We start from the raw sequence: 22,522 nt of genomic DNA, 5'->3' as shown, positions 1-22,522 counted from the left end.
CACACTGAGATTGCGCCTCTCTGTGTCTGTCCCTGTGCACATGGAAGGCCTCACGCAACTCAGCTGTACCAGCATGTCCCGGAGTCGCGCTGGCCCATCGTGTATTCCCCACGCTACAACATAACCTTCATGGGCCTGGAGAAACTACACCCCTTTGACGCAGGAAAATGGGGCAAAGTGATCAGCTTCCTAAAAGGTATGCAAGGCCCTATGAGACCCTACATGTGTTTCTTCCAACCCACCTCCCCCACCCCAGTCCCCGGCCTCTCCCGGTGTCCACCCTCCAAGCTGCCATCTCCCTGGTCCAGGCTCAGTCCTCATACTGCCTTCCACCCATGGTGGCAAAGGGGCTTTTGAACACAGGCTTGTCCTGTCTCTGTCCGTGGAGGCCCATAGAAGGGGAGCTGATGAAGGATGGACACAGGGAAGCTGAAGTTTAGAGGAATCCAGTGCTTGGAGAATCCAAGAGGTAGAGAACCTTTGCTCCAACCCTGCTGATTACAGATGGAGGAAATTGGAGCCCAGAAAGGTTAGGGAACATGCCCAAAGTCACACAGCTGCTAAGTGGCAGAGTGGGGTCTGGAATTCAGAGCTCTAGGCTCTCACCTTTCACAGCTCATTCCACTGAGTAAGGTGGTACTCTGGAGTATGGTTTCAACTTCGGTTTGTAATCCAGGGGTCTGGTTTAGGTGGGAAATTCGGGCATCACAGTAGGCTAGTGAAAGAATATTCTCCCTTTCTCCTGCATTAGGGGTTCTTTAATTGACAGAAGTAGAGAATGTTACCTGGCATAGGATAAGGCATGGGGAATCTTTAAATCACACAATCCTGATCACACCGTGGAGAAAGTTTCACTTTGGGGCTAACCTGTCTTTAACACTGAAGCCCATCTCCCCTTTTAACAAATCTAGAGCAAGCCACAGCCTCTGCACATCACAGAAAATAGAATCAAATGATAGATTAATAACGGTTTGTTTCTATCATACATGTATTCTATTTTTGGTTAACTTCTATTTATGGCAACTGATACTGATTTTCCATTTACAACTGTGACCAGAATGAGTATTCAAAGAAAACTCTTTAAGTAGAAAAGAATATAAGTGGGGAGCTAGGACTGTGAGAACCCCGGCAAGGTGAGTGGGGCCAGCCTGCTGCTCATCTAGCTGGTCTCTTGCGTTCTTGACTGTGGTCCTTCATGCTGTTTCCAGCAGACACGGCCTGAGTCACTGACCCCATTGCCCTTTCTCGGGATCCTGTATTACCCAGCAGCTCAACATAGGGTTCCTTGTCTCCCTCCTCTCTGAGCTGACAGTCCTCCTGAGTCCTTTCCTTTCTCCTCTGAGGATGTGGGTGGAAAGGAGGCAGGGGCCACATGGTGAAGGCCTTGGGAGCTGCCAAGAAAAGAGCTGGTCCTTTGCCCGAAAGCGATGGGGAGCCATGGAATGTTACTGGGGCGGGGAGAGTAGTGAGTGCCTTCTGTCTGTGGAGCTATATTGGGTAATGTATGGAACTAGTTGGCTTCTACCGGTTACACAGTAACACAGTTTCCTTAGATAATGACCTTGTCCCTTTGATTTCCCTAGAACCTGGAGCTGGATGGTCCTGTTCTCACTGTGCCCTAGAGCACTTCCTGCTCTTGGCTTCAGTGTCTTCTTTTGCAAAACAGAGCAAATCTTGTCTGGTGGTTGTGAGGGGTGATAAAATACTGCAGTGTTTCCCAAACATCAATTATTTCCAAACGGCTATTGGGACCTTGCCATTTCCTCATACCACCCGCTCCGTTATTTACTTCATATATATATATACACACACACACACACACACATATATGTGTGTGTGTGTGTGTATATATATATATATACACACACACACTTTTTTTTAATCGACTTAGCCTGTGCTTAAAAAAAAAAAAAAACTTAAATGAACTTGTTTTAAAAGGAAACATTATATCATCTAAATGGGAAAAGCCAGTTTCACTTGCCATAAATAGGAAGTCATGGTTAAAAAATAAATGCAGGAAAACTGTAATTCACTTCAGGCTGCTTCCTGTTGCCTGGCAGTCTGCGAGATTGCTGCTTTTTGGGTTAAAAACAGGGAGATGAGCAAGGGTTTAGGCAAGCCCTAAAGAGAGGCCACACCACATGGAGCCTCCCATGATGTCACCAGAAGATGCAGGGAGAATCGGAGAATCAAAGTGAGAGTCAACATTACCTGTCCGTGTGTGCCACCTACCTCGACTGCTACGTGCCCAATGTCTGACGCTCTTGGGCCCTCAGGCCTGGTGTTGTCCACCCTGGCCCAGGAGGCGACCCATTCTTGGAAGCCAGAGGTTGCCCACTGCCTCCCAAGGCAGGACTATAGCAGAGACTAAGTCTGTAGCCCTGTTGGAGGAATGGTCTGGAGCCAGGTCCACCTTCCAGTCATCAGGGAAGCATGGTGCCCACTCTGTGGTTTCAGAAGAGAAGCTTCTGTCAGATGGCATGCTGGTGGAGGCACGGGAGGCTTCGGATGAAGACCTGCTGGTGGTGCACACAAGGCGCTATCTCAACGAACTGAAGGTACAGGGGGCCTGGGGTGAGGGGTGGCCAGAGCAGAAAGGCAGCTCAGCCTGGGGAAGCACAGCCTCAAGGGGCCCCATTCCTGCCCCTCGTGCAGGGGGGGAGCATGAGATTCTGTGGTCCCCAAGAGAAGGAGAGAGTGTCATAATAAAACAGATACCAGGATGGGCTAGGCTGCTCCAGGCAGTAGTGAGCTCCTTGTCCCTGGGGATATGGGATCAGGGATGCTCATTTGGTGGGGTTTGAACCTTCATAGGTGTTTTGGGCCTCTACCTTAGTGCCTTTGAATCTGTGTCCTTTATTTTTATTTATTTTTTTAAATTTATTTGACAGAGAGGGAGAGAGAGAGAGACAAGCAGGCAGAGGGAGAGGGAGAAGCAGACTCCCCACCGAGCAGGGAGCCTGATGTGGGGCTTGATTCCAGGACTCTGGGTCATGACCTGAGCCGAAGGCAGATGCTTACCCAACTGAGCCACCCAGGCGCCCCTCAATCTGTGTTCTGTGAACAAGCCTCAGAGACCCTTGCTGACATGCTGGGTTGAGGGGACCCCCAGTCCCTTGTCCTATCCAACCAAAGCTGTCCCATTTAGGTCTATTTTTATATTGCGCTGAAGTATAAGACTCTGTTGTACGAACTTCTACTGCTAAAGATTTGTTGAAAACTGTTGGGCTAAAAACTCGTGTGAAACTCCCTGGAGCCAAGCAAGGAGTGTAAACAAGTTGTCAGACAGGTGGTGGCGGTGTATGGGGGTCAGCTGGGGAGCTCCTGCCCCTTCCCAAGTGGGCGGCTTGCTACTCAGCTCCACTGTGGGCCCAGCGTGGCCAGGGTCCTGGCTTTCAAAGAGAAGTTCGAAATTAAGGTTAATAAAGCGGCAGTCCCAGGTTTCTTAATGTGGCCACTCTCTGAGAATTTTCAGTACCCCCTGCATACCAAACCAGGCATATAGACTACCTGCTTGTGACTTCTTTCTAGAAGAGCTCACAAAGCTTTAATGAGTGCTTGTGAATCTGAGGCCCCTAGGTGGGGTGCTCCCCTGGAGGGGAAGCTAGGCTGGGGGGGGGGTTGCATCAGAACCTGGTACTGCCAGCCCACTCTGGCAGGGGGATGGTCACGGATGCCACAGGTTCTCTGCCAACAGTGTGGGATCCCAGATCCCTGACCCCCAGCTCATCCTAGACTCAGTAGACGTCAGAAGTCACCAACCCCTCCCCGTGCGCCCCCTCCCTCCCTCTCATAGGTGGAAAAGCCTAGGCCCAGAAAGAGGCTCCACCTGCTCAAGATCACCCAGGAAGTCCAACAGCCAGCCCTCAGGGATACCCCAGGCTGGGCATCTAGTCAGTCTTCCTGGTTCCTGGTCACAGTTGCTACCTACCCTCTTCCCCAGCTCTGGCCTGAGCTGTGAGAATTCTAGATGGAGCTGTGACAGTGTCAGCTCATGAAAGATTACCAGGAAGAGGTTGAAACCTGGCTCCTGGGAAAGAGAGGTGTGCAAGACCTTGGCAGGAAGCCCAGTTCTTGGCTGCCCTGGTTTTCTAGGGCCCAGACATGCGTGGTCACAGTCCACAACCCAGGAGCTGGGCCAGGAAGACACACCTGCCAGAGTCCAGAGGGTGAGGCTGTGGAGCAGGGACAGATGTCAATGGGGCAGGGCAGGGAGAGACAAGAACAGAAGGGCACCAGGGTGGATGGCATGTGAATGTACCAGGATAAGGCTGGGGGTAGGGGGGAATAGACTCCAGGACCCCATCTCTTTGAGGAGCCTTCAGGAGAACTGTGCAGGGTTCCCTCTGTGCTTGGCCTTGGGCCCTCCAAAAGCCTAAGGCAGCTTACTGTGTATAAATAATAATAAAGTGTCAACAGCTGGAGACCCAAGTGGAAAATTGAGGCAAGGGCAGGAGGAGAAGTCAGATATGTCAACTGAGAGGATTAGCCAAGATGCTATGATTGAGTTCCTAGATTTGCCCTGGAGCTCCCTGGCAGCAAAAGCAAATGGAGAAACATGAGGATTCCCACAGCACTTACTAAGGAGAAGTACTCAGTCATTCAACACATCTATATCAAATACTGACTGTGTGCTGGGTACAAAACGAAAAATAAGCAAGTTCCCCTGGTCACATGGATTTGTATTTTTTTTTTTAAGATTTTATTATTTATTTGACAGAGAGAGAGATCACAAGTAGGCAGAGAGGCAGGCAGAGAGAGAGAGAGGGGGAAGCAGACTCCCCACCAAGCGGAGAGCCGGATGTGGGGCTCGATCCCAGGACCCTGGGATCATGACCCGAGCCGAAGGCAGAGGATTTAACCCACTGAGCCACCCAGGCGCCCCTGGATTTGTATTTTTGTTGTGGAGACTGAGAATAAAGAAATAACCGCACAAGAGCATTTCACAGAGCCCCAAGGGCTGGGAAGGAAAGAAAATGGAGGGTAGCTGAGTGAAGGGTGAGGGTGACCGGGTGGTCTGGGAAGGCCTCACAGAGGTGAGGTTTGAGCTGAGACAAAAGAATGAGGAGTAGGTGACACTGTTGTGGAGCTTTGAAGGAAGAATATTCCAGAGCCACACGCCAGGAGGGGGAGGGGACTTTGCCTGCTAAAGGGGAGAAGGGTGCTTGAAGTGGCATGATGTGGTCAGGGAAGCTAGAAATGTCAGGCCACATGGGGTCTTGTGAGCTGTGGCAAGAGTTTGGATTTTGTTCCCGGTACTGTGGGAGAATGATACAGTGTCAGGTACCCTTGGTGAGCACGTGGACCCATGCCCATTTCAGGCATTTTGGCCTTTAGGGACCGTGGCTCAGGAACATCCCCCTTGCCCCCACTCATCCCCTGCCCCCCCCCACCATCTGCAGTGTTTCTTTTCTTTTTTTCTCTGCTGTGGGCATCTGGGATAGTGCCCTGGAGAGTTCCTGCGGGTTTCCCCAGTTGTTCTGTGTGTGCTGTGGGACGTAACCCTCTCCCTTGCCCCACCTCACTCTGCCCCTCTGTTCCAGGGCTCATGCCTGGCCCTGTCCTGGCGTGGCCTTCAGGGCTTAATAATTCAGGCATTGAAGGAGATGCAGTAGCCTGATGTTTGGCAGGTGATGTCTGTTTAGGGAAAGAAACATTTATTGAGCACCTACTGTGTGCAAGGCCCAGAATTGGCCCCATTGAGGGTGGTGGTTGGATTGGGCCAGTGCCGGGTTTTTTGCCTTCCACTAACCCCAGTGACAGTCTGCCTGGGATGTGGGGTAGCTTGATGTGAATCCGACTTCGTGCAGTGCTTGGAATACATTTATCCAGCAAGTATTTTTTTTTTTTAAATCAAGTAAGTATTTAATGAGCACTGTGCTATGTTCCAGCGAAGACAGGCTAGAACTAAAGAGATGGAGTCCCTCTCCTTAGGGAGCTGGCATTTAGGTGGGGAGAGTCAGTCCATACACATGATAACAATCAAGGCAATGATACAGTGTGTTACAAGGCTCTCAGTGCTGTGGGCAAAAGTACAGCAGGAAAGGGGGTGGTGGGGACAGCAGTTTGAAATAGGGAGGCTTACTGTCATGTGATCATGGACTGAGAGCAGTGAGGGAGTGAGCTATGTGGGCATGTGGAGGGAGGGCATTCCAGGTAGAAGCATGAGCAAGTGCAAGGGCCCTGGGGCCAGGGTATCTCCAATGTGTTCTGAAACACTATGTACCATGGGGATGGGAGGAAGTGGAAGTGGAGGGGAGACTGGCAGGAAATGGGGTCAGAAGACAATCGGGGGCCAGACCACACTGGGCCCTTTGTACCGCTGTGGCTTTGCTCTGAGGGATGTGGGAGCCAAGGAATGTTTTAGGCAGAGGGAGATGATCTGATCTAGGTTTTAGCAGGGTTGCTTGGCAGCTGTAATGAGATGAGGCTATCAAGACAAATGCAGGGAGATCAGTGAGGAAGGAGGTTTCCACAGTAATCTGGTGAAAGGCCCTGGGCTCTCAGACTAGGCTAGAAGCAGCAGCGATGGATTTTGAGGGAGTTGTAAGATACGCAGTTTGTTATGAAGTTGAAACAATAGAATTTTCTGTTATTCACACTGGGTATAAGGCATGCAAGAGAAAGAGAAGCCAAGTACACCTGAGCCTCAGGAAGTCTGGGCACCTCTTGGGCCTAGACATGACCTCACAGCCCTCAGAGTCCTGTCCGGAGGGAGACAGACCTTAGCAGCAGAGCATTGGGGAGGAGGGAGGGACTGAAGTCTCAGAGAGTCTCTGGGGAAGTGCTCCCCCACCCTGCTGCTGCCTCTGATTTTTTTCTCTTTTATCTCTTCCTCCCTGAGGGGACTCTTTTCTCCTTATTTATGGTAAAATTCAGATAGCTAACCATTTTAAAGTGTAAAATTCAGTGGTCCCTGGGTGGCTCAGTTGTTAGGCATCTGCCTTCAACTTGGGTCATGATCCCAGGGTCCTGGCATCCAGCCCTGCATCAGGCTCCCTGCTCAGTGGGAAGTCTGCTTCTCCCTCCCTGCCCCCCATTTGTGTTCCCTTTCTTGCTGTGTCTCTCCCTCTGTGTCAAATAATTCAAGAAAATCTTTTTAAAAAAAGTATAAAATTCAGTGACATTTAGTATATTTACAATGTGGTGCGAACATTGCCTCTAGGTCCAAAACATTTTCTTCAGTTTGTCTATTTCATCTTTTGTTGCTTGTGCTTTTGGCATCACATGTAAGAATCCATTGCCAAATCCAAGGTCATGAAGATGGACCCATTTGTTTTCTTCTAAGAGATTCAGTTTGTGTTTAGGTCTTTGATCCATTTTAACTTAATTCTTGTATATGGTATGAGGTAAGGGTTCAACTGTAGTTTTTTGCATGTGGCTCTCTGGTTTTCCCAACAATCATTTGTTGTTCCCCATTGACTAGCCTTTGTACCCTTGTAGAAAATCAACTGGCCATAGATGTATAGATTTATTTCTGGACTCTCTATTCTATTCCATTGATGCATATGTCTGTCCTATGGCATTATCACATTGTTTTGATGACTGAAGATTTGTAGTAACTTTTGAAATTTCAAGTCCTCCAACTTTGTTCTTTTTCAGGTTTGTTTTTTTTTTAATTTTTTTTTTTTAAAGATATTATTCATTCATTTGACAGAGAGAGAGAGAGAGATCACAAGTAGGCAGAGAGGCAGGCAGAGAGAGGGGGAAGCAGGCTCACCGCCGATCAGAGAGCCCGATGCGGGGCTCGATCCCAGGACCCTGAGATCATGACCTGAGCCGAAAGCAGAGGCTTAACCCACTGAGCCACCCAGGTGCCCTGTTTTTGTTTTTTAAATATCCCTTGAGATTCCCTATGAATTATAGGATCAGCTTCTCTATTTCTGCAAAAAAGACCATTGGGATTTTGATAGGGATTGTGTTGGATCTGTAGATGAGTTTAGAGAATATTGCCATCTTTAAAATATTAGTTCTTGCAACTCAGGAACACGAGATATTTTTTCACTTATTTAGACCTTTAAGTTTTTTCAGCAGTGATTTGTAGTTTTTAGGGTACCAGTCTTGGACCTCCTTAAATTTAAAGTTAAATTTATTCCCAAGTATTTTATTATTTTTGATGTTATTATAAATGGGATTACTTTAAAAATATTTATTTATTTGAGAGAGATTGAGCACTAGCAGGGGAAGGGCAGAGGGACAAGCAGACTCCCTGCTGAGTGGGGAGCCTGATGCAGGACTTGATCCCAGGACCCCAGATCATTACCTGAGCTGAAGTCAGATGCTTAACCAACTGAGCCATCCAGGTGCCTCTAAATACTTTTTAAATTTCCTTTTTGGATTATTTATTGCTAAGGTATTGAAATACAACTGATTTTTGTGCATTGATCTTAGATCCTGCAACTTTGCTGAATTCACTTCTTTAGTTTAATAGGGGTGTGTGTGTGTGTGTGTGTGTGTGTGTGTGTGCGGTCTTTAGGGCCTTCTGTCGCTAACATTGAGCCATCTGTGAATAGGCATAGTTTTACTTCTTGCTTTCCAATTTTTCTTTCCTAATTGCTCTGGCTGGAACTTCCAGTGTAAGGTTGAATAGAAGTGGCAAAAATGGGCATCCTGTCCTGATCCTGATTTTAGGCTGAAGATTTTCCATTTTTTAGTACTGTGTATGAGGTTAGCTATGGGATTGTGTGTGTGTGTGTGTGTGTGTGTTTGTGTGTGTGAGTTTGTGCACGCATGCATGTGTATATGATAAATGCCCTCTACCAGGCTGAGGGAGTTCCTTTCTATTCCTGGTTTGTTGATTAACTTTTCATGAAAGGGTGTTGGATTTTGGCAAAGGCTTCTTCTTCATCAACTGAAATGATCATGTGGCTTTTTCCCCTTCTCTCCTTTTGCTCCCGCTTTCACTGATGGAAAGTTCTGACCCAAATGAAGCAATTGGGGCTCCAAATGGGGTTGTAGCCATCTCTCCCCTGAGAGCAATTCTTGGCTTGGATTTCTGAGGGTAGGGTCCACCTGAGGAAATCAGGCGGCTGGAGAATAGAGTCTTGCAGAGCTGAGAGTATGGAGTGGAGTGGGGGGGGTGGGTCCCAGGGATGTCGTCAACCTCAGGTATGTCCTGCTATCTGTGGGGTCCCCAAAAGGCTGGCTGGGCATGGAGGCCATGGTACCTGGCCAGGCCCTGAGATGTGGAAGCTTGTAGGCCATGTCTTTTGGTGGGCAGGGGGCATTAGGCTAGGGCAGACCTCCCTTGTTCATGTCATTCATTCATTCATTCATTCAACATGGAGGGGGTCAAGTTCTTTAGAGCAGTGGTTCTGAAACTTGCTTAAGCCTTGGAATCCACTGGAGGGCTTGTCATAACATGGATCACTGGCCCCACTTCCAAAGTTTCTGAATTAGGAGGTCAGGAGAGGAGCCTGAGAATCTGCATTTTTTAAAAGATTTTATTTATTTGAGAGAGAGTTTGCATGAGCGGGTGGGGGGAGGAGCAGAGGGAGAGAGAGAGAATCTCCAGCAGACTCCCCGCTGAGTACAGAGTCTAACAATGGGGCTTGATGTCATGACCCTGAGACCATGACCCAAGCTGAAACCTAGAGTCAAACATTTAACCCACTGAGCCACCCAGGTGCCTCAGCAGTCTACGTTTCTGGCAAGTTCTCAAGTGCTGGTGCTGCTGGTCCAGGAACTACTCCTCGGAGAGGCACTTCCTAGAAGCTGGGGCCACCAGGGAAGGGGGTGCAAGGGATTCCCGAAGGGCCAGCTTGGCGGTGAAACCTGTAAGAGCAGGTGGGGGGCAGAGAGGGCAGGGGAAGCTGGGGGTGCCTGTGGGGGTTCAGCAGAAGCATGGCCTCGCCTGACCCCAGGAGGGATCCCCTTTCCTTGTGCCATCTCAGGACAGAGGGCTGGGCTGTTCTAGCCCCTTATCTGCCGGTTACTATTTGGGGCTCTCCTGGGAGTCAGGGTGAGGTGGCCTCCTCCGCGGAGTGTGAAGGTAGGGAAGGTAGGGAACTGGGCATTGTCTGGATGGCAGGAATGGGTGTTTGCCTGCCCTTCCTGGCCCTGGCCCCCTTCTGGAAGAGACTGGTAACAACAGAGACATACTGTGATGTCAGGTAGAGAGACAGGTGTTCTTCAGAAAGATGAGGCAAGGCTGGGGGCTGTGGGGGGAGCCCAGATGGGGGTACTTCAGATGGGGAGACAAGGGTAGGCCTGGTGGATGGGACTAAGTTCTCCTTTTAGGTCTGGTGGGGAGGCACTCCTGGTTCATGGATGAGAAGGTAGGAGGGAAGTAAAGGGCCATGTCCCGATTCACACAGCAATGGCAGAGCCTGGAGTTGGACTACTTTGATGCTGAGGAGGACTGCTGAGCCCTGCCCCCACCCTAGAAGCTTCTAGCTCATCTCTCAGTGTTCTTGCCTGGGGCCAGGCTCTCCCAGGACATGAGCTTCTGGCAGATCTGCTGCTGGGCCACAGGTCCCAGATAAATTGTTTGCCCTTCCTCTGTGGCCCCTCCCCACCCTCCCCATCCTCCAGGGCTCAGCCCTCCTGCTCCCCCGCCCCCTGGTTTATTTTTCAGCCTGGTTGCTGGTGGCTTTTCTAGAGCACTACCATCCAATAGAACTTTCTGACATGCTAAGAATGTTCTAGAAGCACTCTATCCAGCAGCCACCAGCTACATGTGGCTATTGAGCACTTGAACTTGAACTGCGGCTAGGGAGACTGAGAAACAAAATTCTTGTTTTTTTTTTTTTTTTTTTTTTTTTTATCAAAGTATGGTTGACTTTTTTCGTTGAAGTAACAAAATTCTAATTAAACACTTTTCAAATTAATTTAAAAGTATAGCCAAGTAGCCACATGTGGCTGGTGGCCACTGGATGGGATGACATGAGTCTAGACCATTGCTACCTTATACAGAAACCACGGTGGGGTCCAGGAAAAGTCTACACCATCTTTCAAGTGGATGCATTTGCAGACATCCACCTTGGCCAAATCCCAGACGTGCTTCTGGTGACTTTACACCTGGCCCATGTACAATTCATCCTCTAGCCTAAGAGGTTCCCAGTGTTTCCCAGATGACTGCCTCCTTCAAAGATCCGTTTGAGTTCTATAAAGATGAGCCAAGCCAGCCGACGGAGGTTGGTGGCCAGAAAGTTTGGGAGGTGGGGTGAAGCAAAGTTCGACAGGATTCTTCACTGCATGATTTAGAGCTTTTAACATGCCAGAGTGTGTTGTGAATTTCCAAGGGGTGGACAGCAGGAACAGTGTTTTCCAGACTTCTTTGACGTGGAACCCTTTCCTGATGGGAGTGCTGAGCTGGACAGGTGCTGTGGAACACAGTTTAAAAGACCCCTTTGGGGCGCCTGGGTGTCTCGGTTAGGCAACTGCCTTTGGCTCAGGTCACGATCCTGGAGTCCCTGGATCAAGTCCCGCTCAGCAGGGAGACTGCTTCTCCTGCTGACCTCTCCTCCTGCTCGCTCTCTCTCATCCGCTATCTCAAATAAATAAAATCCTTTAAAAAAAAAAGACGCCCTCCTCGTGGCTTTTGCGTCTCGAGCGGATCTCTCTGGAGTCCAGGATAAGGTTCCATTTTCTTTACATCTTTATTCCCTGCTAGCTTGTGAGGGAGAGAGAGAGGGAGGCAGGGACTTAATGTGTTTCCCTCAGTGGCTCACTTGTTTTTATACCGTTTATTCAGAGAAAACAGTGACCCCGTGCTTCCCACGTGCCAGGCCTGTGCCGGGCAGTGGGACTGGCGTGCTGAGCGGGCAGAGCTGGTTACCTTCTGCTCTCTGGGTCTGCCCCCCCCACATGTGCACATGCATATACACACACATACACACACACATACACACATGCATGCACGCACACATGTACCTGGAGGGGTCTTGGAGCTTTCCAACCATCCTGGTCTCACATCCAGCACCCCCCACCCACAGACCCTGTGGTGCCCTCCATGTTACAGCCAGAGGCCTGGGGCTTCAGGAAGGCTGGCTGGGCTCCTCTCTTTTCTGACCATGAGTGGTCTGGGTTCCATGGGCCACGCTTACCAGCTCCTTCACTTGAGCAAGCAGTCCCTAGCCTGGGAGGGGTGCCCACACAGCTGGTCAGTGCAGTTTGAGGCAGCTTGGGTGCCCAGCCCACCTGGGACCTGAAAAACGTCTTCCCTGTTGGCCACGGTAGCTGCAGTGGCCCCTGCAGGGGTTGATGTGTACCTTGTCCTGCACTGACCCCGAAGTGCACTGTCCGGCTAAGGGGCCTACCAGGACCTTCCCAGGCATGTCCCCTTTTGTCTCACCCCATCCTTGGTCTCTCCTGTTCCCTCTCTGCTGGTTCCTCCCCATCGTTGAACAGGCTCGGGCCTCCTCTGCCCTAAATTTCCTCTCCTGGTGGGAGAACCCAGTCGCCATGCTCCCCATTCTCAATACCTCTCTTTGCTTGTTCCTTCCTGAAACTTCTCTGCCCAGCCTCCCGAATGCCATCCCTCTGCCCCACCCCCAACCTGTCCCAGGACAGCCCTTGATTATCCCAGTGGGCTACACTTCTGGGCCTGGCCCTTCACGGTTGGAGTCTTGGGGTTCCAACCTTGCATCCTTGACCCCTCTGTCTGCCCCTCCCCCTTGTGCTATCTGCTAACTGTTCCCCTCTCACCTCTCCCAGACCCTCATTATCTCTCACTTCCTCCCCGGGCAAGCTGCTGCTTCTGTTTAGGTTCCCCTAATTGGTCCTCCCGCTGCAGCCAGGACAGCTTGGGAAAGCGCCATCTCATGGCTCCCCACTGCTGTGACCAGGCTATCTGAGAATGTTCTCTGGCAGCCCAGGCCCTATGTGACAGGCACAGCCCAATGTCTTGGGAGCCTGTACTCACTTTCCAGTTGTCTTTTCACCTTTACCCCGACATCTGGGCAACTCCTGTTCACCTTCAATCTTGGCTTCAAGGTCACTGCCTCCAGAAAGCCTCTCTGCTCCCACCTGGACACAGACGACATTCTCCTTTAAGGCTCTGTCGCAAATAAGTGTCTCCCCGCTAGGCTGCGAGGCCTGTCAGGAGGACAGGCCTGGCCCTGCCTTGGAGCCTGTTGCCTACCAGGCGCTCAGTAAATATTTACAGAGAACCCTGGGCCCCTCTGAGGCTCTGCCTCGGGTCAGGGGAGAGCAGCGGATGTAGATCCAGGAACATTCTCAACCAGGCAGCAGATCGTTCAGGACCTGGGTGAGTGGACATTTGCTCAGGGTCCAGGGGAAGACTGTGTCCTGGAGCAAATACCTTTTGGATACCCTAGATTCTCCTGTGTCAGTAGCTGAGATGAGGGCCTGGTACCCCTTTTGAATGGAGGTTCAATTTCCAGTGCATGAAGAGGTCATGCTGGGCCAGAGGAGATCTTCCCAGGTCAGGGCCTCAGTGTCTCCCCCCCACCCCCACCCTGTTTTGTACAGGGAGCCGGCTGGGCTGGTCCTAGGTCTGCAGCCCATCAATGGTAGTCCTCTGCAGCTCTTGTTCTGGGCACAAGGGGGCAGCCAAGGGCTTTGGAGCACTGAGGAATGTGGGCCAACAGCTTTAAGGAAACTCATCTTTACTGAGCCCAAATCTGGGGCGGGGGATGCTCTCTCATTTCTGATGAAAGGAATTGTGTTAAACTAGAAGTTTACCCAGGGCACCTTGAAACCGGCATTACAAGGAATCTGGTTTCCCAGCAGCTGCCTCTGAGGTCTGGGCACAGCAGTGGGAGGTCAATGGCCTGCATCTCTTTCCACAGTGGTCCTTTGCCGTTGCGACCATCACAGAGATCCCCCCAGTCATCTTCCTCCCCAACTTCCTCGTGCAGAGGAAGGTGCTGAAGCCCCTTCGGACCCAGACAGGAGGAACCATCATGGTAGGTGGGGAGGCAGGCGGAAGGAACTGCTGGGCTCGGGACCCCCAAAAGTCTCTGGGCTTTTTCCTACCCTGGGTTTCTCCATCTGGACTACACTCCTCCCACTTTGTAGTTGAACAAAATCCTGAATATTTGTCAAAGCACAGGAACAATCACCCTTTCTCCCAAAGCCTTTCCCACATGAGCCAGGACATTGAATTCCTTGTTCCTACCCCCATTGACCGCCTATTAGAGTTACCGTATTTGCTGGTATATAAGATAACCAAACCCCCATGACTTCAGTTGTGGGTGACGCTCCCCTCCCCCTGCATCCTGGGTGTGGCAGTAAAGAACACTTCCAGCAAAATTAGGTTTCATATCCCCTATGTAGCTGTCTTTAAAACTAGCCACAGGCTGCCAAATTAACTGGTGGTAGAGGAACATTAAAATTTTAAACATGGGATCTCATCCAGAGCTGGACCAAGACCTATTGATTTTCTTTTCAGCTTTGCAAATTTGTCCCTTTTTTTGTTTATTGGGGTTTTTGGTTTGTTTGTTTTTTTGTTTATTGGAATATTACTGCCCACCCCCAAATGATGATTTCCTACAGGATTTTGGTATTCAGCCTGCTGTATTTCCATAGGCACAAAATTGTCTATTTTCCTTTGAAAGCCCTGTTGAGATCGTTGTCAGCTCCTGGGTGATCATAACTACTTAACTTCGATTTCTTCCAGTTTCTTGGCAAAATTGCCAAGGGGCTTATGCACTGCACATCTCATATGCTAGCCAATCTGGTCCTTGATTCAAAGACTGAGTCTGAACTTGCTGGAGGATGGGTGCCTCCTGAACCCCACCTCAGAGATCAGCACTACCTCAGAGCTGGCTGGACACAGTGTTTATGGAATGAATGGGGGAAGCTGGGAATGAATGACCGAGTGGGGTTATCGATTGCCTGTGCCCCTCACCCTGTGCTTGTCTCCAAAGGCAGGGAAGTTGGCCATGGAACGAGGCTGGGCCATCAATGTGGGTGAGTGCCCCGGCTGGTCTGGCCTGCTGGGTCCTGGGGGCTGGGAGGGCCAGGAGGAATCTGAAGGCAGCCCCTGTGAGTTGAGAGGCTCTGGTGCCTTATTAAGTGGGATTAGGGGAAGGTATGTGGCCATCTGGTGTCTGGGAGGGACCAGCTAGTCCCTCCATCTGGGGTGGGATCCTTATTTAAAGGAGTTCCCCAGATGGCTTCCCTACCCTGCCTTTGCATACTTCCGGTGATAAGGAGCTCACTCCCTCTAAAGCCTTCAGCATTCCCTAGGCAGCCCCAGGTGTGGCTGAAACCTGCAGTATTTCAGAGTCTTTCCTGAAAAACTCCATAGGCCTCCTGGGGCCCAGGACAGTCTGCATAATGGGCAGACAGGCTCAGGGTTAATACCATGTCCTTCTCAGGGGCTTGAGGGCCAGCACTCTGCAGTCCACTGGACCCTCCCGCAAGATTGGCTCAGGGGAAGGCTGCATACATATTCCTTGTCCTGTCTTCATCTGTCCCTCATGGAGGCACAGCAATTCACAGTTAGCAAACCTCTTTACTGTCTGGCCTCTCATTTAAGCTGGGCATTGTTGTTGTTGGTACCATGGTATGGATGAAGAAATAGGTATGGGGAGAGACCTGGTGGCTTGCTCAGAGTCCTGGAGCAGAGAACCCCTACCTTTGGCTGTCTTGGTACTGCCAGGTAGCCAGCATTAGGCTTGGCCTAACAGTGATGTTACGATAACACCACTAAACAGATAATTGAAGAGACGTGCCTGTGTGGCTGCAGCAGGGTCCTCATGAAGACCCAGGGAGCCCCTTCCTGCCTGGAAGATATTAATGACCTGGTAGAGGTTAAGAGCCCAGGTCTTGATCCAGCCTGGGTTTAAATCTTCGTTCTGCCATTAGTGAGCTGTGTGATCCCAGGCAAGGTGCTGGTTTTCTGTGTGCCTCAGTTTCTTCATCTGTAAAATGGACGTGATGGTAACAGTGCCCCCACTTGGGGCTGTAGGGAGGTTTCAGTGAGCTCTGTGCCCCCTTAGGAGTTCATGATTGGCTATTATCTTACTGTTAAGATCCATTGACAGCCTCTTGGTGGGAGAAGAGGCAAGTCCTTTGTAGCCGTGGGCCCTGGACTTGAACTGCTGGCTGGAGCAGCTGTTGGCCTCAGTTCTAGAGGCCCCTGAAACTCAGGCTCTTGTTGGGGCTGCAGGGCAAGGGTTTCTCAGAGTGGGGGAGAGGTTGGAGCCTGACTCTGGTGCCCAGGGCCTCCCCATTGCCATGGGCAGCCATGACCAGCAGATGGCGCCCTTCCGGGCCGTGCCTTTCTACAACCTGCAACATGTGGGCGGTCCTAGGATAAACGGGTCTCCCAGAGCCCCACCGCCCCATCCTGGCATGGGATATCCCATGGAGGCAGGCATGGCCTTACAGAGGCAAGGGACAATTTTTTGCCTTGGGCAGGATGAGCTCCTGGCCCCTGGCAGGTTGTGATGGGCACTGGGGGCTGACTTGTTGGGACAGCCCGAGAGGTTTCTTGCTGTGGACAGAGATGGCTGTGATGGTACAGCTGTCTCCTGACTCGGGCATGGCGACACTCTCAGGTGCTTGGTTCACTTGGCCAACGTGGAGTTCCAGGAGCCTGTCCCTGGGAGCTGAGTGGGCGTGGGGCTCTAGGCAGGATGTAGGGGTTGGAGGAGGGGGAGGACGGTGCCGGGTCCTGACCACACCACGTGTGCTCTCCCGCAGGTGGCGGCTTCCACCACTGCTCCAGTGACCGGGGCGGGGGCTTCTGTGCCTACGCGGACATCACACTGGCCATCAAGGTGCGCCCGAGAGCATGTGGGGCCTTGCCTCTAGGAGCCCTCCCTGGAATGCCCCTGCCACCCCCCACTGGGTGTTCTCCTCCACATTACAGAGAAGGAAGCTGGGTCCCAGGAGGGGAGGAAGCTGGGGGGTGCCCATCCAGGCTGGGACCGGACACGTGCTCTTCTGCGTTGTCCCTGCTGCGGGGAGAGTGTGAGGCCTCCAACAATGGTGGGGTCAGGAGTGGGGCGGCCCATTGGTCAACAATATAGGGAGCACATCATTCCACTGGAGGGAGGAAGAGTGGGACACGATGACGGGGATGGCTGGTTCTGGCAGGCTCAGCCCTGCACCAGCCACCACTTGCCCTCCTCACCTCATTTACTCCTCCTCTGCACGGAGGAGGAGACCCAGACTGAGAGAGATGAGGGGCAGGGCGGGCACTGGCCTAAATCTCTGTTGGGTGGCTGAGCTGCCTTTAGCCACCCTGTGCCTTGCCTGGTTCTGGGCATCAGGAATGGGGCTGGCATGTTCCCTGTTCTCAGAGGGCACACAGACCAAATGGGGGAGGGGAGGGCAAGCAGGTCAGCAGACCCTGGCCATTCAGAGAAGGGGACACACACACACACACACACACACACACACACGAGACCTTCTGAGAGGGTAGGGAAGGGGAAGGAAGGCTTCCCAGAGAAGGAGGTGTGAGAACTTGGCCTTGTAGGCTAAGACAGAGAATGCAGAGAATGAAGTTCCAGGCACAGCCGTGAGGGGATGTTCCCCCCTCAACCCCTACATATTTCCCTAGGAATCTCCAAGGCCCTACTACCCTGCTCCTGACCTCCAGCCCGCTAGGGCACAGCACATGCTGCCTCCTCCAGGGGGTCTTCCCAGACCATGGCCACATGCTTCTCTCGTGCTTCTCCTGGGTGGGTGAATTCTTTGCCTGGTGGCCTCATTGCCCACAAGTGTGTCTGGCCTCCTGCCTGACCCCTCACCAACTAGGAATCCTCAAGGGGCTATGTCCTCTGGCCTATCTGGGTCCTCACTTCCTCCTCCCCTCCGCTGGTAGTTTCTGTTTGAGCGAGTGGAAGGCATCTCCAGAGCCACCATCGTTGATCTCGATGCCCATCAGGTGAGTACCCTGTGGGGGCTGCGGTCTTGTGGCCCTGCCTCCCAGGCCCCCCTCAGCTTTGTCACACAGCGCCCCACTGTGGGGCTCCCTTCCCCCTGGGAACATTGCCAAGCTCCAGGCTGGGCCTCTTCCACTCCCACCCTCATCTGCCTCTCTCCTCGCTGCCCATCTTCTGCACCTTGGACTGGAAGCAGAGGGCTGTCTTTGTCCCTCTTCCCTGCTCAGCCCAACCAGGCACTGGGTCTTTCTCATTGCTTCTGTCAAACCCAAGGGTCCTTCCTCCCTTCTGGTTGCCCAACACACCAGGCTGAGGCTCTTCCTAAAGCCCAGTCTGGCCATGCCCCTCTCATGTTCTGAAGCCTGCTGTGGCTCCCTAGTGCTTCCTGGTCAGTTTGGGGTGCCACCCCTGCAGATAGCTGAGGACTCCTGTGGACCTGCCCCTTAGACAGAAGCTCACATGCATGATTCAGGGTTGTTGGGGCTCGGGGCCACTACTCAAGAACTCACTGCTTGGGGGTAAAGCAACAGAGTCCTCAGAACTCCAAATGTTGGGCTGGCTCCTCTGGTCAGACAAGGCAGGACCTGAAATGGGCTCTCAAAGACCTCCCACACCCCTGCTATTGTGCCTTTGTGCTGGTGGGTGCCCTGCTTTGGGTCGGGGTGGGGGGTTGTTGTCCAGTGACAGCAAGCTCCGGAACCAAGTCATACCTGCACAGCCCTTTCCAGTTTACCTTGCCCATCTCTGACCCCCGCTGATCCTACTGCAGACCAGCGAGGGTGGTAGGGCTAGAATTCCTTTCTAACTCCATGGAGAAGAAGCTCAGAGGGCTGGGGCTCACTCAAGGTCACACCAGAAGACCATGGGGCTGGGATTTGCGGTTGAATTCCAGCTCTGCTGCTTAACAGCCAAGAGACCCTCTGCCTCCAAGGGCCAGCTGAGCTGCCCAGGCATGTGGGCTGTTTCCTGGGGTGTGTGCGGGGGTCCTGGCCTTGGCGAGGGCACCTGCATGTGAGCAGCTTCCATGCCTCCCCCATAGGGCAATGGGCACGAACGGGACTTCATGGGTGACAAGCGCGTGTACATCATGGACGTCTACAACCGCCATATCTACCCTGGGGACCGCTTTGCCAAGCGTAAGCTGCCCCCTCTCCCTCAGCCCTAACTGCACTCATGCTTGGATGGAGCTCTCTCTCCTGAGTGTTCCCTATATGCTGGGCTCCCCAGAAGTCACTTCAGTTGTCCTCAGCTTCCCTGGGAGGGGGTGGTGGCTCCCATTTTATAGACATGCAAACTCAGACTTAACTCACTTGACCCATCCAAGATCGCATAAACCTATCCAAGAAACAACACATGTGGGACCTTATACTAGGGTAATCACCAGAAGAAGAAAAATAGAACCCCTCCTCTGTAGGTGTTCGTCTGGTAGAAAACAGGGAATGACAAAAAAGAAACAAGAGGAAAAATAGGATAAAGAGAAAATGCAAAGTAAGATGGCATAAATCAGGTCAAATATAATGGTGGTTAAAATAAATGCAGGTGGGTTAAACTTACCAATCAAAAGGCAGAGATTCCCTGATGCACTCTGAAAACACAGTGCCCTGGCCACTTGGCAAATAGGGGACATTTTATGCAGGAATGGGACTTTTATGCCTGTGGATCTGCTGAGGGTAATTCAGCCCCAGGTGTGGCCCAGGGGCCCGGTTTCTGAAATGAGTCTCAAAGGTGCTGGATTTGGGCCTGAGGGCACAGCAGGGTATCCACATTTCTGGACAGAGGCTCAAGGAGGCAATGAGATCAGATGTCCCCCCACATGGGTCCCTAAATCCCCAGGGCAGAATGCTTTAGCTGAAGTCCCTTCTCTCCCTTGGCCCTCCCCCCTTGCATTCTTGAGCTCCATTTGGGATGGAAGAAGGCGGAGCAGTGCTGGGGACCTTGATCCTCCTGAGCCTGTGTCCCAGCTTTGCACCCCCCCCCACCCTGCTCTTCCTGTCTCTCCCTCAGAGGCCATCAGGCGGAAGGTGGAGCTGGAGTGGGGCACAGAGGACGACGAATACCTAGATAAAGTGGAGCGGAACCTCCAGAAGGCCCTCCAGGAGCACCCGCCCGATGTGGTGGTGTACAACGCGGGCACAGACATCCTGGAGGGGGACCGCCTGGGGGGGCTGTCCATCAGCCCACAGGTGCCTCCCGACCCAGGGGGATGGGTGTGGGCCCCCCCCAACCGGGGTGCTTCTCCTGATGTGGGGGAGGGGCCGGGCAGGACTTCCTGGACAGAACCACAGGACCCAAGCCCTCCCGCTTCCCTCCACAGGGCATCGTGAAGCGGGACGAGCTGGTGTTTCGGGTGGTCCGTGGCCGCCAGGTGCCCATCCTCATGGTGACCTCTGGTGGCTACCAGAAGCGCACAGCCCGCATCATCGCTGACTCCATCCTTAATCTGTACAGCCTCGGGCTCATTGGGGCTGAGTCCCCCAGTGTCTCGGCACAGAACTCAGACACACCCCTGCTGCCCCCTGAGGTGCCCTGACCACGCTCTTGCCCTTCTGCTCTTCTGCGCGGCTCCCTGCCTGCCTCAGCCCCGCCCGCCCCTCAGTGCTTCTCCTTTTCTAACCACGGGGGTGGTGGGGGCAGCAGCCAGGAGGTGCCGAGGGGCGGGGGCCTGTCCCTGACTGGGCCGGCCTTTGGGGTGGTCCCTCCACTCTCCCCACTGGGTGTCCCTCTGTGGGTAGGGGCGGAAGACAGGGCCTGAGTCCCAGAAGACCTCGTGTGGGGGTCATGGGTCTAACCAGGCCCTGCAGAGGTAGGTGGTTTCGCCAGGAGGGAGAACGGCAGGTGAGGCTTTGGGGGCACAAGTCATAGGATTTGTTTCACCCTCTCCTCACAGCAGGAAGGGTACGAGGAGCTGCGGGCGCCCGTGTGAGTGGGGCCAAGAGCTGGGGGTTGCAGGTAGGCCTCTGGGGGTGTGGGGTCTGGATTCCCAGCTGGAGGGAGCCCTAGGCCTGGATGTGAGGGGTGGCCGGGTAGGGGGCGCCAGTGGGTTTTCTCATCTGGTATTCCCCTTTCAATAAAGCAAGCGCTGGACCTACTTTCCCGGGGCTCCTTGGTGGGGATAAGGGAAGGGTAGGATCCGAGGAGCCCCAAATCCATGCTTCAGCCATTGTCTTGCCTGTTTAGGGAAAGTAGCAGGTTTTGGAGGAAGAACATTTGGCTCTGTGATGGGCCTCAGCACCGGAGGCTTGAGGGGGCTTCCAGCCCCAGTGGGGAGGGGACAGAGGAAGATGAGGCCCAGAAGGGGACCTTGGGGATGGGGGCAGGTGACCAAGCTGGGACCCGAGGCCCCAAGTAAGGACCGAGGTGCTGGTGGCCAGGCTAGAGTTCCCGGATGGAGGGCAGAGGTCTCCATCCTGGCCTGTAGGTTGTATGGGTAGGAGCTAGGGCAGGGCCTTGAGTTGCGGGGGAGGGGGCTATAGGCCCCACTGGCCTCACCCAAAGTGCCCAGGCCCTGATGGCGCTTGGAGTCCAAGGTCCCAAGTGGGCCCTGACATCTGGTCTTTAAAATGCTGCAGACCCTGACCTTGTTCTCTGCTCTGATCTGAAGGGGACACTCAGGGTCCCCCAGGAGGCTGGGTGCTGGGGGTGGTATCCGCCCCTCATTCCCTGGGTGTGTTCTTAGTGATCACAAGTGGGGGGTGGGGAGGGAAAGTGGGCCAGCTGAGGCTTCCCTGTGCCCGACCAACCCCACCTGGGGGACTGCTGTTCATTTTGGGGGTACTCTTGCATTATCTCATATACTCCCTTGGTGCTCTCTCTGCTGGAGGACGGGGGAAGGGTTTCAAAGGCATAAACATCAAAAAGACTGACCTCCTGGACTAGACCTTGAGGCACTAACCGCGCACTTGGACTCCCACACCTGCCCCCTGCCCTTGCCATTGGTTTCTCTGCACCTGACTGAAGGTACCTAACATCCCCTCATTTCCACCTGGGGCCTGCAACATCTGGGGGCAGGCAGTGGGCTCGCTTCATCACCATTGAGCTTCTGTTTGTAGAGAACCATAAAGGCTTTTCTTGACCAGATTGGCTGCTGTGTGTTCTTCAGGGGGAAGCGTCCTTACCTCCTTAGGATTAAAGGAAGTAAAGATTTAAAATTCACACAGTGTGAGGCCTGACCTCGAGAGCTGCCCAATAAATGCTAGTATTTTCATTCCATTCTTGGAGTCCAGTGAAGTAGGTCATTGTTCCCATTTTACAGATGAGGCAACTAAGACCAGACAAGGCATTCGCCCCAGGCCACATGTGTGCTAACACCCAGGTTTGAACCTACCTCTGCTAGATACTGAAGTATGTGTTCTCAGATGCCTCAGATTTGGCAGGAGTGAAGGAATGAGGTAGGGGTTGTTGATCTCCTGATAGAGGAGGGCCCAGGGTCTGGTAATGATGTGTGGGGAGGGGAGGCAGGTAGGGCTGGGCTTTGATGGTGGCTGTGCACAGGTGGGGTGCAGTGGGGGGTGGTTTCCAGCCATGGCCTGTGGTTAGAGCATGTGGATGGAGCACGGGGATGGGCTGGGCTGCGGCAGAGGGGTCCTGGAAGTGGGGAGAGCAGAGCCTGTCCTCAGCCTGGTCGAGTGACCAGGGCAACCCCAGTGTTAGTGGCATAGCCTGGGTGGGAGCAGGATGGCCCCCAAGTTTTCATGCCAGGGACAAGGACGGCAGGTGAC

General features: G+C 52.8%; 1 protein-coding gene across 3 annotated transcripts; it reads left to right on the top strand.

The window, feature by feature from the left end:
* Window positions 1–21,877, top strand: LOC111159125 (histone deacetylase 11). 3 transcript variants are annotated; one of them, XM_022521541.1, is made up of 9 exons: window positions 1–196; window positions 2,458–2,558; window positions 13,755–13,871; window positions 14,835–14,877; window positions 16,618–16,694; window positions 17,744–17,806; window positions 18,844–18,940; window positions 19,809–19,987; window positions 20,119–21,877. In XM_022521541.1, exons 1-9 carry the CDS (start codon window positions 130–132, stop codon window positions 20,332–20,334), a joined length of 960 nt encoding a protein of 319 aa, XP_022377249.1. In that variant the 5' UTR covers window positions 1–129; the 3' UTR covers window positions 20,335–21,877. The 3 variants fall into 3 exon arrangements, with proteins under 3 accessions (XP_022377249.1, XP_022377251.1, XP_022377250.1); XM_022521542.1 differs by having other exon boundaries at window positions 130–196; window positions 13,824–13,871; window positions 20,119–20,334; XM_022521543.1 differs by lacking the exons at window positions 13,755–13,871; window positions 14,835–14,877; window positions 16,618–16,694 and having other exon boundaries at window positions 115–196; window positions 20,119–20,334.
* The last annotated feature ends 645 nt before the right edge of the window (window positions 21,878–22,522 follow it).

This window comes from Enhydra lutris, unplaced genomic scaffold, assembly GCF_002288905.1.
Source record: "Enhydra lutris kenyoni isolate GAN:26980312 unplaced genomic scaffold, ASM228890v2 scaffoldscaffold66, whole genome shotgun sequence".
In the NCBI taxonomy this organism is placed as follows: Eukaryota; Metazoa; Chordata; class Mammalia; order Carnivora; family Mustelidae; genus Enhydra; species Enhydra lutris.
This window is presented reverse-complemented; position numbering and strand designations above follow the sequence as displayed.